Genomic DNA, 15,424 nt, shown 5'->3' on the forward strand with positions numbered 1-15,424 from the left:
TTTATTTACGTTCGAGTAATTCATTGTTTTAATATTATAATACATTTATTTCGTTTATTTTATTTTCTTCACGTTGCATTTTTATTAAAAACACGCAAAAGGCGGGCTCAAAGCCTAAGGCTTTTTCTACCAGTCGGTGTTGCAGAGAGAAAATAATATTGTTCGTGAGAGCTCAGACAAAGCAAAGAAAGATAAACAATTTTTACACTACGCCATTTTCAAACCTCGACGACCGAAGGGGGGGAGTCTTATAACTCCCCCCTTTATTAACGGACGGACATACAGATATATGTCTGTCCGTGGCATCGTAGAAGCGAAACGGCTGAATCGACATTGATCTACTTTTTTTGTTATTCGAGAACGTTCTTATCTATGTTTTGAAAATGTGTGTTCATCAGTTTGGAAACTATTTAGAAAATACTTAAGATTGATTTTTTTAAATTTTAAGTAATTTTATTAAAACTGAAACTCGTGGTGAAGTAGCAATGTTAGGGTGGTTCGCAGAGCGTTTCGACCGCGGATCCGCTTTCTTGATAAAGGAACATAGATTTAGTAAGTACCTAGTTCGGAGTACCTACTAATTCCATGGGAAGGAATCATTTCCAAAATCAATCATTCATAAAATTGACATTACTACAGTACAGAGTAATTAATGTAAAGTCATATAGTAAAACTCATTCTTGTCTTTGTTAAAATTTGTAACGACAGCGCGAGCGCAGAGGTCGAAAGCTCTGCGGAGACAAGTCCACGGTATTAGTGTGATTTGGAGTTGAAGCGGGCAGATTGGGGTGACGCATAAACCCATGCGTCATGACCGCATGGTTGACGTCATACACTTGACAGTACGGAGATTTGACGTTTGACGTTTTGATTGAAATATCCGCGTTTCAATGGTAGGTCCATGGATTTTAAGTACTTCGAATAATTCCAATAAATCACAACAAGTATAATAATTGGATTTATCCACAGACATTATAAGTATTTGTAGATTTGCCACTGAAAACTTTTCTGTCTGAAATTTTGAATATTTTTTAGTTTATTTATCGTAAATCTTAAATAATAAATCTAGTTTATTGTGTTACAGCCAGTTTATCGTAGAACGCGCTGAGTCAGACTTTATGAGGTACCAGGGTTGTATAAGACAACAAGAAATGTCTGAGTTAAACCAGTGCGCTCTTGCAATAAATATGCGAAACACCGGTTGTCGCTTTAGCAAAATATATGATAAATATACGGCTTGGATCAGAGATGGCGTCACTGAAATTTATTTGTATAGTCCTGTTTGTAACCATGTAGATAGGTGTTAGAAAGAGTCGCGAATTGGGTCAAAAATATGTATGGGCCGCTTTAACAAAAAAGTGAAAACTCTTTTATAAAAACGTGCAACGCCATCTCTGATTTAAGCTAGGTACTTAACAAAATGTTACTCACAACCGTTTTTATTTTGAAACTAGTGCGGGTTCATCACTACCGGCGAACAGTTCGCCAACTTTTGCGGTTTTGACGTACATTACTGTTTTTTACCTTGCGGCAAATAAAGCTCTCGTATAAACTCCGCAATGTGAGCAAACGCGTTGACATCCGTCTAAAATATACGATTGTGTGTAGCCGGTACAGAAATTTTTAGCATAAGTAAGCAATAAGAGGGCGCTAGTTGAATGAATACCATGGATTAGTATATCTCCTCGCTATTCATGTTTCTCTGTTACCCATGGCCCGATCCAGCGTGTTTTAACGAAACGATTACAACGCCATCTATGACTTAGGAGCAGCGCCATCTATGACCCATAAAAATATATTTATTTATCTACTTAAAACTTTAATGCACGTTGGGAAAGTTGGAATACCTTTCCGTTAGACAATTAGGTATGATTTGGACATGGTGTACGTTACAAGATTTTACACAAAATAAATAAAATTACACATTTTGAGATCGCAAAAACGAGTTAGAATAACTCGCTTTTCTTTACCAAAATTAAGGCAAATAGGAAATATTATATTATTAATATTGAAATAGGAAATATTAGTTTATGGTGAAAGTTGATTTTAGCCTTTATTTCCATACGGAATATTTAATTTATTTAATATTCATCACGAAAACTTACCATGGCATAAAATGCGCAGGGTAACGATATCCAGAGGATTATACAAATAAATTATATATGAAAACACCCATTTTATTTTGCTTTATTATGATATGAACTATAATATATAGACCTGAAATAATAATTGAAATAATAGTGAACAAAATGAATTGCGCGAGCCAAGTGGTTTTTGGTTTGTTGCTTAATTTCATCCTTTGTCATATTTATTTTATAACTAGCTGCGGAGTTTCGTTCCCGTGGGAATTTTAGGATAAAAAATTTCCTATGTGTTATTCCAGATTATTTTATACCCGTGTACCAAATTTCATAACAATCGGTCCAGTAGATAATGCGTGAAGAGGTAACAAAAAAACTTACTTTCGCATTTATAATATTAGTTGGGACATCATTTTCGTTCATATTGTCCTTTTGATCCAATTTGGATGTTATTGGATATGACCAAAAAAAAGAAAAATATATAAAGGATTATGACCTTCAATGTAATGTTTTTATATCTGTGGAAATGACAAAGTTAACGGCATTAAACAAAAAGCAAAAATTCTTCCCATAAAAATTGTCAACGCCATCTCTGTTTTGGAATAGGTACTTATAAAAAGGATATTCACAATCACATCACCGTTTTTATTTTGAAACCTAGAGCTTGTGTAGTTTGTAAAACCTTCCAACTCTTCTGCAAGAGGTCACTAATTGAATGAAGACCATGGATGAGGACATATCCTTGCTACTCATGTGTCTCTGGTACCTATGGCCTGATGCAACGCGGTTTAACGAAACGATTGCTACGCCATCTATGACTTAGAAACGAATTTATTTATTTATTTAAAACTTCATTGCACAGATTAATAAAATATATGATAAAATATGCAAATAGGTACTATAAATTGTCTTAAATGTTAATAAATTCTTTAAGATTTTAATATTTATGATAGCCATTTGCAGGGTTCATGCAACCGATGCATTTAATTTTTCGTTTATACAGGTGGATATTTGAAAGAGTCACAAAATTGGAGTTAATATGGGACTATTTAGAGCCATGCCCCATTGCTCTGTTGCGCTCCGTGGTGCTCTGTCACGTTTACATGCCTCCACTGAAAACGTAGAATGTTAACGCATGTCAATGTCAAAATTTGTAAATAACAACGAAGCACGACGGAGCTGCAACGAGCTGCGTCGTCGTGATTCGTTCGGGTATGGATTTAACAAACAGCCTAACTTACCATAAAAATTGGCAACGCCATCTCTGATTTGGACTAGGTACTTATAAAAAGTAGATTCACAACGGTTTTTATTTTGAAACCTAGAGCTTGTAAGTTTGTACAGTCTTCCCACTTTGCTAAAAGAGGGCGGCACTGATTAAAAACCAAGGGTGAGGACATTTCCTTGCGACTCATGTATCTCTAGTACCCATGGCTTAATCCTACGCGTTTTAACGAAACGATTGCAACGCCATCTATGGACGGATACCCATAAAAATATTTTTTTTATTTCTTAATTGTAAAAGCCATGCCTCATTGAACAATCATGTTTCGTGACGCAGCAAGCTGTGGGTCCGTTGTGCTTCGTTGTTTTCTACATCTAACGTGCGTAGACGTATGTCGAAACTTCATACAATTGAATGTGAAAAAAAGCGGAATTATTTCGTCAAGCGCCGGACATAATAGAAGAAAAAAACGCAAATTTAATATAGTTATTATAAAACAGATAAGCAAAATTTTTTAATTACCAATTTCATAGATTTACTCTTTGTGCAAAATTATGCCGATGTCGTGTTTTTTTTTTGCTTCTGGCTGCAAATTAAAAAAAACCGGGACGGCGCTGTCCCGCACGGGACAATAAATTCGGGAGACGAAATCGAGATGACCCTCCAAAGTAGCTGAGCTCCGCTGTCTTTCAATAATCGATCGCGCTTGATTTTGACATGTAGTTATAGTTTGACAGCTACTCTTTACATTCTTAAAAAAACAAGTGCCATCATTAATAACATACTATGGGCATGTACATGGTTTCACGTAATAAAATATCACTTTCCTGAAATAATGGGTATTCTATTTTTTTCGATAAAAGCTCGTACATGCATATTTATTAGGATTTAAAGGAAATTGAGAACTTTCGAAGAAGCAGCATAATTTATTAATAAACATTTAAAACTCTTCAGATGAGAATTTCACATGAAAAATGTCAAGTGAAGTTACAACCTTTTAGAAATTTATTTAAATAAATAAATAAATAAATATATTAGGACAAATCACACAGATTGAGCTAGCCCCAAAGTAAGTTCGAGACTTGTGTTATGGGATACTAACTCAACAATACTATATCTTTATAACATATACATATATAAGACCCGGGCCAATCAGAAAATGACCATTTTCCATCATGACCCGACCGGGGATCGAACCCGGGACCTCTCGGTTCAGTGGCAAGAACTTTACCACTGCGCCACCGAGGTCGTTTGGCTTTAAGGTTCTGAAATCAGAACACATTTTAATTGAGAAACCCCTCACTTATAAAGCATAGGTACCAACCTAAAGAGTGGATTTTTTAATTTCTACACAAAATTTATTTTACGACTAATGAATAATAAATTATTATAATTATACAAGTTTTTATTTAACTTGCAATGTAGATATGTATGTCATGATTTTTTTTGTGACGAGTTGAATATAATAATTTCTCTTACGAGCTCTCTCTGAAGGCAATAAACGTGTGTCAAAAAGTAATTTTTGTAAAAAGGTTTATGGAAATTGTAGGTAGCTCCATACAACGGAGTACCTACCTATCAATTTCTTGAAAAAAGTATCAACTTTAAATTGAACCGCACCGGCCCTTTCTAAAATCTATCTTTTGAACAATGACGAATGAACAAAATAACAAAAAATCAATATCTTCAACCGCTTTGGGTCAGGTTATGATTACCAGGGCGGCATGAGTAGCGAGGAGATATAAAGTCCAAACAGTGCACTCTAGTAGCAGAACCGCTTTGCACAAACTGGGCTGGACTTTGTATTTTCAGGAAATTTTCAGACAGGTACTTACCTGTCGTAGATCATAGATGGCGTTGCTAACAATTTTTAAAACCAGCTCCACAATGTCGCCGAACTCAACACGTAAGATACCAACGCTTAGTTAGTATGAGTGCTTTTGTTTACTGCAATGAAAATCCAGCAATGTATACCGAATCCGTCAAAGTTTGGCAAACTGTTCGACGACAGGTGTTGATCTGGCATAAAGCGTGGTTTAAGCCTTTTGTACACTACGTATTTGACCGAATGGAGACACACATTTTGACCGCTTTATTATATAAGTGTACGAAATCAGACCAGAGTAATGCATTGAAAGTAAAAGCCATTTTCGAGAATCTTTTCTTTGGATTGACAAGCATCAAGACCACTCGATTTTTAGAAGATTCCTCGCGACTGCAATTCAATGTGAACTAGCTAACTACCTTCTATCGACTACTATATATCTGCTATCGGCCAACAGTTTGGAGGTTTCGATGTATATTGCTGGGTTTAGTTTCAGTAAATAATGTGTTCATTCGCGCCGGCATCTGTCCGAGTTCGGCGTAGTTGATAGGTAGGTAGGTTTGTAGCTATGTACAGTCAACAGCACATCAAGTCACCCTGGATGAACCTCATATGCGCGGTATTAGCGACGAGTTTGCAATGAATTTGGGTAGGTTGATGTGCCGTTGGCTGTACATACATACCATTCCAAGACATTGTTATTGCTGTCTATTGGACAGTTTGACTAATGTATTAAGAGCGCAGCCTCATTGTTTTAGTCTGTTGTTTTGACAACCATCGACGGGCCACTGCAAAATGACGGAGTGCGACTGAGCAATCTGAGACGTGGCTCTAAATATACCATATGTGTATAGTATATGCATCTTTATATAACATAAATATAAAATAATAACTTAAATAGCTAGAAAAATAAATTGAATTTGAATTCCTTACTTGTTTAACTTCGTGAGTATATTTTATAAGAATATACATACATACATACATGTACCAAATTATGAATATGAATGACGGTCTTGCAGGCGTTGATAGGCTGTCTGTGGTGACCACTTACCATCGGCTGGCCCCACCAGATGTTTGCCTGCTTGAAAGTAAAAAAATACATAATACTCTTCATTTTCCTCCATTAAAATATCTCCCAACAAACTTTCATTTCGAAAAACAAGACACTGATTGATAAACTAAAATTTCTCAAATATGAGTATTTTAATTTATTGGCATGAATTTATCTGGTGTATGTAGATAATTCATACAACAAACATGTCTCAATTTGATAAAGCTCCTGGAACTTCACGATAACACATACTCAGAGCAATTATTTCAATTTGGCTGAACTGAATATTGCCCACTCTATCTGCCTACAATTTAGTGGATTGGCTAGGGATGGGCAAAAAAATACGTTATCGGTTAAAATATAGATTTTTTTATAATCAACTAAATGGCTCGTTACCATGGCACCACGCTGAGCTGGTCGCCATTTTGCCTGCCGTATTTTATTCGTTATTCTTTTGTATTGTTGTCTTCAAGTGTTAATGTTTGGATTTTGTGTGTTTTTGCCGAATAAATTCTTTTTTCTTTTTTGTGATTTGATACACGCGTTCCCATTTTCGTGAGAATTCCAAGAAATTCACTCCCTACACTCCCTAAGGACCAACATACCAAATCTCAACAGTCTACGCTTAGTAGTTCCGGCTGTGCGTTATTTTACAGTCAGCTTGGAAAAAATATGTATACTTAATTAATCATAGGTATGAAAGTTGATATCGGTATCGGAATGTTAGTAGTTTATAGCTTTTTGAAAAATTATTGTGTCGTATAAAATTTGACGTGAAAAATTGCTTGTGAAGATGAATTTCTGAATAAATAATTTGTTTTGATTTAACATTATTTTTCTACTACATAGCACACACATTTATAACATACACACACACACACACACATTAGAGATAATGCAGGATAGATAAAGGATTTTATTAGAAAAGTATTTTTGTAAATATTTATAGTTTTCTATAGGACACAATTGCCATAATTTACTAAAGTTAAAACAGTGGTCGCCTAACTCTGTAGTCATTACTAAGTACATTATTTGATGCACTCTGATTATTTAAATCGAAATAAAAAAATAGTTACATTTCTCGATATCAGAAAATATATCGATATTTGGAAGACCCTAGCCTGGCGGCTTAATGAACTCCCCTCATACGAGCTATCGAGCCAGTTAATCAAACATGATTCGAAACACGGAAGATTCCGTGTGCTTAGTACGATACCACAGCGAAATTTGTTAACCTGCTACACAAATTTACATGTACTTTATGATTACATTGTAATCATGAAATTTTCATAACAGAATCTGCGTGTGTAAATCATGTTCGATTAAATAGCGTATTAACGGAAATACAAAAGCTTTTCAGGTAATGAAAAAAGCTGAAGTTTCTACACCTTGCAGTTGCCGTGGTCGCAGCCAGACGACAAGATTTCCGGACACAGTTTCTCAATAAAACCTTTAAATTTTACAAATATTGTATTGTATATTATATATATATATATATATATATATATATATATATATATATATATATATATATATATATATATATATATATATATATATATATATATATATATATATATATATATATATATATTTATTGTATTGTTTATTTTATTTCTTATTGCGCGAATGTTTATAGCCAACACGCCTCATTCCGGACCCAATATTCTGATCAATTTCCCGACAATCTTCAATGTACTACTACTTTCTAAAGTACCATAAATGGTACTATCAGCAGTACTTTAAGTAGTAGTATTAAATGCTAGTTTACAGTAACAAAAAATTATACACCTGGAATTGCAAATCCTCAGTATTTCGTTTAGTGACAGAAATAAGGCTAGCTTCTCTAACTAAATCATATCGATGCGATATCAATAATATTAATATCGATGAAATTCTCGACGTCAATTTTCGACTTTTATCGTGCTCATGATCTCTTGTTTACTATGCCAAATAAGATACCACAAGCGTTATTTAAGAATCATCGGGTGGCTGTCACCACAACCTGCGCTGGATCCGCGTCCACTGGCATTGCATCGAGAGGGAAGTCTAATTCTAATTCCGTCTCGTAAGGTCGGGCTAGTTGATTAGCCGAGACAGCTGCCGGAAAATTGGATAGACTCGAAATATATATAAGTAATTTATACCATCTAACATTTCTATTTGTACTTTTACACTATATTTTGTAAGTATCTTCTTGGCAGTAAGTACTTTCATTAATTACTTTAATGAAATTCCTTACGAAATCCCATTAATAAATGCGAAAAGTTGTTGTGACTGTGTGTTGAGATGGATAGGACGTTTATAACTCAATGACGCAAGTTCACCTGGGCTGATTTCGATGGCATTTGATACACGGGCTGCGTACACGGGTAAAACATAGCCTGGAATATTTCTTTATACGAGCCGCTTAAAAATTCATACGGAAGCTAAGCCCCGGCGTGCGTCTAGTTAGGATACAAGTGATGATACTAAGTCCAATGAATTGCAGAAGCTATGCAAATTTTTGTATTTAATGTAAGTCGAAGTGCCGATTAATGTCTATCCTTTTGAACTCTCGGCTACGTAGTTCTTTACAAGTTTATCACTTCTCTTTAATCTTGAGCGTTTCCTCATTAGATGAGCGTTGGAGTTTTGCAGGCCAACCATCAACTTTTACAGAATAATTCCAATACAACTCAGTTCAATTTAGGAACATAAAATGAATCGCATTCATACTAAAAATTAAGTCGATGGTACGAATTTGCGATGGAGTTCAGTTTAGGTCGTGAAGTGAATCGCGTTAAGAGATGATGGTATCTGTAAGTTTGTCTGTACTTTCGTAGGAGCCAAACGGACAAGCCGATTTTGAAGTAGTTTATTTTGTTTCAAACGGTATTCATTAAGCAGTGTTAGATTGTGCTGATTGTGCGGATCATGCATGACTCATACATAATCATTATCTGCATACAGTTGTGACCTGTCCTTCAACTAAAACAAATGTACAATGTTATATTATCTTGAATGCTAGTGTGATTGTGTGTCTGTTTCATCTAGTTACATTGTTGTTACGTTGATGTAACTCCTTAGACCCAAGTTGTTGATTGTTTGACATCGAGACTGTACTAACTCATAAACTCGACGACTTCTTCCTAAAATGGTATATTTTCCATTTCTAACTCCATGAATATGAATCACTTTGAGGTTACCTCTTGGTATGCGTTCTTGCTTCTGATCCGGTACATTATCAAAGCTAACAAACAAAATAATCTCTTAATCTTCTTCTAGCCGTCTTCCATGATTTATTTAAAATTTATATTAAAAAATTACTTTATTTTTTGTTCTCGCTCACCAGCCAACAGAACTACTGGCTATTAAAGGCAAAAACCATCCATCATCATGAAAAACTGAAGTGGTCCAGTTCTCAGTTACAAAGAATACAGTAGGTACGTTTCAGAATCCAGAATTTATATCCATAAAAAAATTGTGCGGTCATTAATAATGCTGGCTGCAAAGAAAATAAGTAGGAAAAATAAAACACAATAGTTGTGAATCGCAAACTTACGAGCTATGCATTACGATTCCATTTTCAAAACAAATGACGCGCGCATTCACCAAGCGCCCAGATAAAAACCAACCAAATCACGAAGAGCTGTTGGTTTTTCGGCAACCCCTTGTGGTGGTCCTTTTGGTAAAGAATCGGCAGGGAGTGGGGTGTCATGTAAGGATGGGGTCCGTTACTTAAGGCACGTGCCTTGGGTGAGTTAACCTGCGCACAAGTTCGTGAATCAATCAACGTGGTAAGTCTGGCCCGGCAATCGTTTGAGGACGACTTTTACGCATGCGTTGTCTTTAGGGTTTGTGTTGTCGATGCTTCTGTTGTCACATCTCCAAGGCTAAATGTGGTTAAAAAATCATCCGACTTACAAACTTAGTCAAAATCCTATAAATTATTCCAAGTAGATACATATGAATAAAAATGAAAAATATTAGTACACTTATGACATCTAAAACAAAATAACACATTAAAACAATTAACGACACCGATACATTTATCGATATTCGTCTGTCGTTTCTTATCGATGTAGAGCGTCCCTACAATCCGCGAGCCCGCCGAAACGGCCATTTGACAGCTTCAGTATCCGCGCGCAACCGGTGTGTGCAAACGTCCACATGATTCCCGCGCCGCGCCGCCGCGTCCGTGCGAACGAGCCAGGTACGTCACTAAAACTTATTTAAATAAATTAGAACGCTAAAAAATTTTCAAATTTAAAATGTTTATGTTTCTATTTTTTTAATTATTAAATGCCAGTGTTGCACTTCGAAAGAACAATTGGTTACGATGTGTTCATGTTTACGCAATTATGGTTCGCTGAAAACGTTGTCTTGGGTGTTTTTTTTTAACGAATAGATAACCTTTCAAGATAAAGAAAGGAGAATGGGCGTCTTGGGCCCAGTAGTGGTATATAAAGTTGTTATATACCTACTTACATTAAATTAAAGGTACTTAATTTCATTTTATATTATTTCGCGAACAGTGAGACTTGTGCAGGGAAAAAGCTATGAATTATTTAATTTTTCTTAACAATATTTACTTTCTTAATATTTTTTAGTACCATACATTTTTTGTTCTTTCTAATCTGAGTGTGTTTCCGGTTTCTTCCTCAGCCGTTGTGCGTCAGAGTTCAGGGTTCGCTTATATTTTTTCGTGAGCCGGTTCGGTGTTCCACGGGTCAGAAAGGCGTTTTAGGACCGAAAGCGAATAGCTTCACCTACCCTGCGAGTATTTTTTGTGGTGGGCCGAAAACGATTATGAATAAAGACAAAATCGTCCATTTTGATAACTTTTTATGAGACAATGAATGAAATTTCTTCCATTATACCAAAAACTTATATAGATAAACATCCAAGACCCGGGCCAATCATAAAAAGATTATTTTCCATCATGACCCGACCGGGGATCGAACCCGGGACCTCTCGGTTCAGAGGCAGAGGTCCCGGGTGTTAGATGAGGTTGATAGAGGTGGAAGATTGAGAACACAAGGCTCGAACTAACTTTGGGGCTAGTTCAATCTGTGTGATTTGTCCTAATATATTTATTTATTTACTTTTCCTTCAAGAATACTACTACTAAAAGTTGGCATCACTCTTCCCCCCCCCCCCCCCCCCCATTTTCTATCTCTCTCAGCAGTTACAATTTCCAGCAATTCTTTATAGTTTATATGAGATATTTTATTTACCGCAAGGAGATATTTTATTCACCAGTAATGTACGTTGAAAACGACAAAAATTGGCGAACTGTTAGCCGACAGTGTGGAGCCGGCATTAACATTGTACCAGGTCTCAAAAATTGGATAAATATATATTAAATCGAATCAAGTCATATATTTATAAATTAGATCTCAACACGCATCTGTTCACATCAAATGTTATCAATAGATACATATAATATAGGAAACATTTAATAAACGTTGCGCTCTAATAAAAGTTGTACAGTCTGATGAGCATTTTCTGTTGAGGTATAAAAATCTTAGATTTTTCAACAGAAAATGCTCATCAGACTGTACAACTTTTGTCAAAAAAAAATTAAATTAAATTTATAATTTAAATTATAATGGTCCAGCTAAACTATAGGAAATATAGTTTTTCAGTCTGATCAGCATCTTCTGTATGTACAGGTATACATTTGTTTGTACAATTATATTTCTCTAATAATTTTGACTCCTGACCAAAAATTGTTCAGCCACGCGAACGAAGTCGCGGGCATCAGCTAATATTATAACGTCCTCAAAAAGTATCCACAAGAAGCTACAAATTAATGGAATTTTTGGAATACTACTGCAGAAAAGCTCTTTGCGCACGTTTAAAATGTTTCAAATATGAACTAAAAATAACATTTATTGAAACAAAACTGATAAACTGCCGCAATAAAAATGTTGACACAAAACTAAAAGTAATGTTTATTCATAAAACAACAACAAAGTATTTGCATTGTTATTTATTTACGATGACCTCAGTGGCGCAGTGGTAAAGTTCTTGCCACTGAAGCGAGAGGTCCCGGGTTCGATCCACGGTCGGGTCATGATGGAAAATGATCTTTTACTGATTGGCCCGGGGCTTGGATGTTTATCTATATATGTATTTGTTATAAAATATAGTATCGTTGAGTTAGTTATCCCATAATACAAGTCTCGAATTTACTTTGGGGCTAGCTCAATGTGTGTGATTTGTATCAATATATTTATTTATTTATTATTTATTTGTTTCAAATCAAATTAACACATCTCTGTGAACTCCGTTTGATGATAAAAAGCAAGTTACTAAAGTATTATTACATTTGTGGGTCTATGAATATAACTTTATGTTTTGTAAGTACCTACTTTATATTGTCGTATTGTATTCAATACAATAAAGTTTAAAAAAGTAACAAAACTTAGTAAAAGTATATTTTGAAACGACTTTATGACTTATGTCGAAGGATATCAAGATTCTTATTTTCGGAACTTTATTTATAACTAGATGTTGCCCGGGACTTCGCTCCCACGGGAATTTTGAGATAAAATATAGCCTATAGCAATCTTGGCTAATGTACCTTTCTAATGGTGAAAGAATTGTTGAAATCGGTTCGGTAGTTACGGAGATTAGGTACCCGCCTCAAACTCACAAACGCTTACCTGTTTACAATAATAGTATAGATAGATTCGATATAAAAATAATTCTATATTTTCAAAATAAAGGAAGTCGTAAAAAAAACAATCTTCTAACACGTCACAGTGAGACAACGTGCGCAGAATACTGGCAGCGTTTCCTCGTTGCACCGTTCAAACAAACTATTTTCACACCGATTGAGGTAATCCTCGATCCAATTCTTTTGTCTATGCTCAATCCACAGCTCAGATCTGACGTGAAAGAAGGACAAACACAGTTTCACATTTATTATATTAGAATGGATTCGTGCCAATTGTTTTCAAAAGATGAATTCCAAAAAGTCCTACAATAAAGCTCCATTTGTTGGCACATATTACTAGTTCAGTCTATTGTCTATGGTCACAAGTTTATTTGTTACACAAATTAAAAAACCACCGACTTTCTTACTTATTTTTGAACGGCTGAGCCGATTTTGATCAAACATATCTGAAAACCACATAAAAATTTGCTATCAAATTAAAAAAAAAAACCGTATCCGAATCGGTTCACCCGTTGATGAGCTATGGTGCCATGGTGCCACGTATAAAGGCAGACAGACACACTTAGCGGTCAAATTTATAACACCCCCTTTTCGCGTCGGGGGTTAATAAATTAAATGAAAAAGTGTTGTCCAATATTCGACGGCCCACAATAATCGCTAAACTTGTATCGCGGGTCCGATGGACACAAACAGAAACGAGCACAAAACATCCAGAACGGAAGACAAATATGTTCGTCAGCGCTGGGGATCGAATCAAGGAGCTCCAACGAACTGGCGTGGAGACTTTGATGCCACGGTGGTCGTCAAAAGTGTGATAAATGAGTGTCGATAAATAAAAAAGGTTTGATACCTTTCAAGGACAATGGCGTTTGCCCCAACCCTGTACAAGTTGTTTCCATTTTACAGTATTATTTCTGGCAATCTATCTATACCCATTCCGTAATATTCTCGCACAATGCATCACTCCGCGATATTTCGCGTTCCGTCTCTCCGAAGGCTGTTTGCGAGATTTGTTCGCCTTTGGGCCCGAACTTTTGCTCTGCATTTAGAAAAAAATTGTAATCAAAGTGTTTATTTCGAAATTTCACTTTCACAGGCGGCACTTTTTAGAGTTATATTTAACAAAACTACAATTATAACATAAAATATAAATTTTGGAAAACTAACTACCGGTTCGCTCAAAACTTCCTCAGGAATCATCTTCTGTTGATGAAAATCGTCCGTGTAGTAGTTTTTGAGTTTATTCTAGACAGACAGACAGACGCGGACAGAGGAGAGGACTTCATTGTAGAGGACTTTGTTTTATTTAGTCACTTTGATATAATAATATTTAATAATAACTAAAAACTAATAACATTTCCGATCGGCCACTGCTGTGAAGAAATTCCGTAAGAAACTGTCATGTCAAAAGAATGAACTGAACGAGTATTGAAGTCCGACTTGATCCCTAATCAACACTACAATAAGAATGTACTTGCGATTTTTATAATTATTATATAATAATTTCTCAAAGCAATTTAGTCTCAGATTTAGTTTCCCCGCACAGAATGAATTAAGGAATTATTATACTGACTTTTAATGTTATCAAATTGAGTTAGTGTTTGGAACACATCAAGAATTTTGAATACGGGACGATACTGTTGGCTAAAAGAAGAATGAATCGCAGTCGAACACCCATATTTGGTTTATTCACTTCCCGCGGTATTGGATTCTCTGAACTGTATTTCAGAATATAAATGTTTTATAGGAGAATATGTTGATGGTCCGTTAAAGGATTCATGTATTCAAAATGAGACGGAGATGTTATCGGTGTCAATATTTTTGACTTCTGTGGCCTAAATGGTCGTCATGCCGGTCCCGGATTCGACCCCGGTCAGGTCAGCATGGAAAACGATCTTTTTCATATCGACCCAGGTCAATCAGCAAATATCTATTTTTAAAAACTGAATGTAAACGTGTACGTATGTTATGAAATTTTGTATTGACAATAATCGAAAAGGTTGTGTCAAAAATGTTAGTTTTGTAAAAAACTTATATGTATTCCATCATAATTATCACTTATTAGTTGTTGCCCGTGGCTTCGCTCCCGTGGAAATTTTGAGATAAAATATAGAAGAGGACTATTTAGGGTCAATAGAAGCTAAAACATTTTTTTTAGAATTTTTGTCTGCCTGTCTGTCTGTCCGTCTCTCTGTCTGTCGGTCTGTCTGTCTGTCGTTCTGTCTATCTGTATGTTTGTACGCGTGGGAATTTTAAGATAAAATACAGCCTATAGCAATCTTGGATAATGTACGTTTCTAATGATGAAATAATATTTGAAATCGGTTCGCTAGTTTCGGAGATTGCCGCCTCAAACTCACAAAATATTAAAATCAAATAATATTGCTAAAATGCAAATAATAAAATAAAATAAAACATAAATAATTGCAATGTCAATCAAAAATGCCACCTCGAATTGTACCCGATTCAAAAGTACCCATAACGCTAGCTGCGTTTCCTCGTTGGATAGCAATTGATAGCCTTTGAACCAAGTACCATCCGGAGCGGTAGTCACATCCACGACACCTTAAACGCC

At 35.5% G+C, this 15,424-nt stretch overlaps 1 protein-coding gene across 1 annotated transcript in view; it reads left to right on the plus strand.

Moving 5' to 3' along the window:
* Positions 1-10,259: 10,259 nt before the first annotated feature.
* LOC128682967 (dipeptidase 1-like) overlaps positions 10,260-15,424 on the plus strand; it is a 101,158-nt gene continuing 95,993 nt past the window's right edge. The window contains exon 1 of the mRNA XM_053768061.1: positions 10,260-10,377. Coding sequence (XP_053624036.1) covers positions 10,335-10,377 — 43 coding nt within the window. The 5' untranslated portion in view covers positions 10,260-10,334. The remainder of the gene's footprint in view (positions 10,378-15,424) is intronic.

Source organism: Plodia interpunctella, chromosome Z, assembly GCF_027563975.2.
Source record: "Plodia interpunctella isolate USDA-ARS_2022_Savannah chromosome Z, ilPloInte3.2, whole genome shotgun sequence".
NCBI classification, from domain to species: domain Eukaryota; kingdom Metazoa; phylum Arthropoda; class Insecta; order Lepidoptera; family Pyralidae; genus Plodia; species Plodia interpunctella.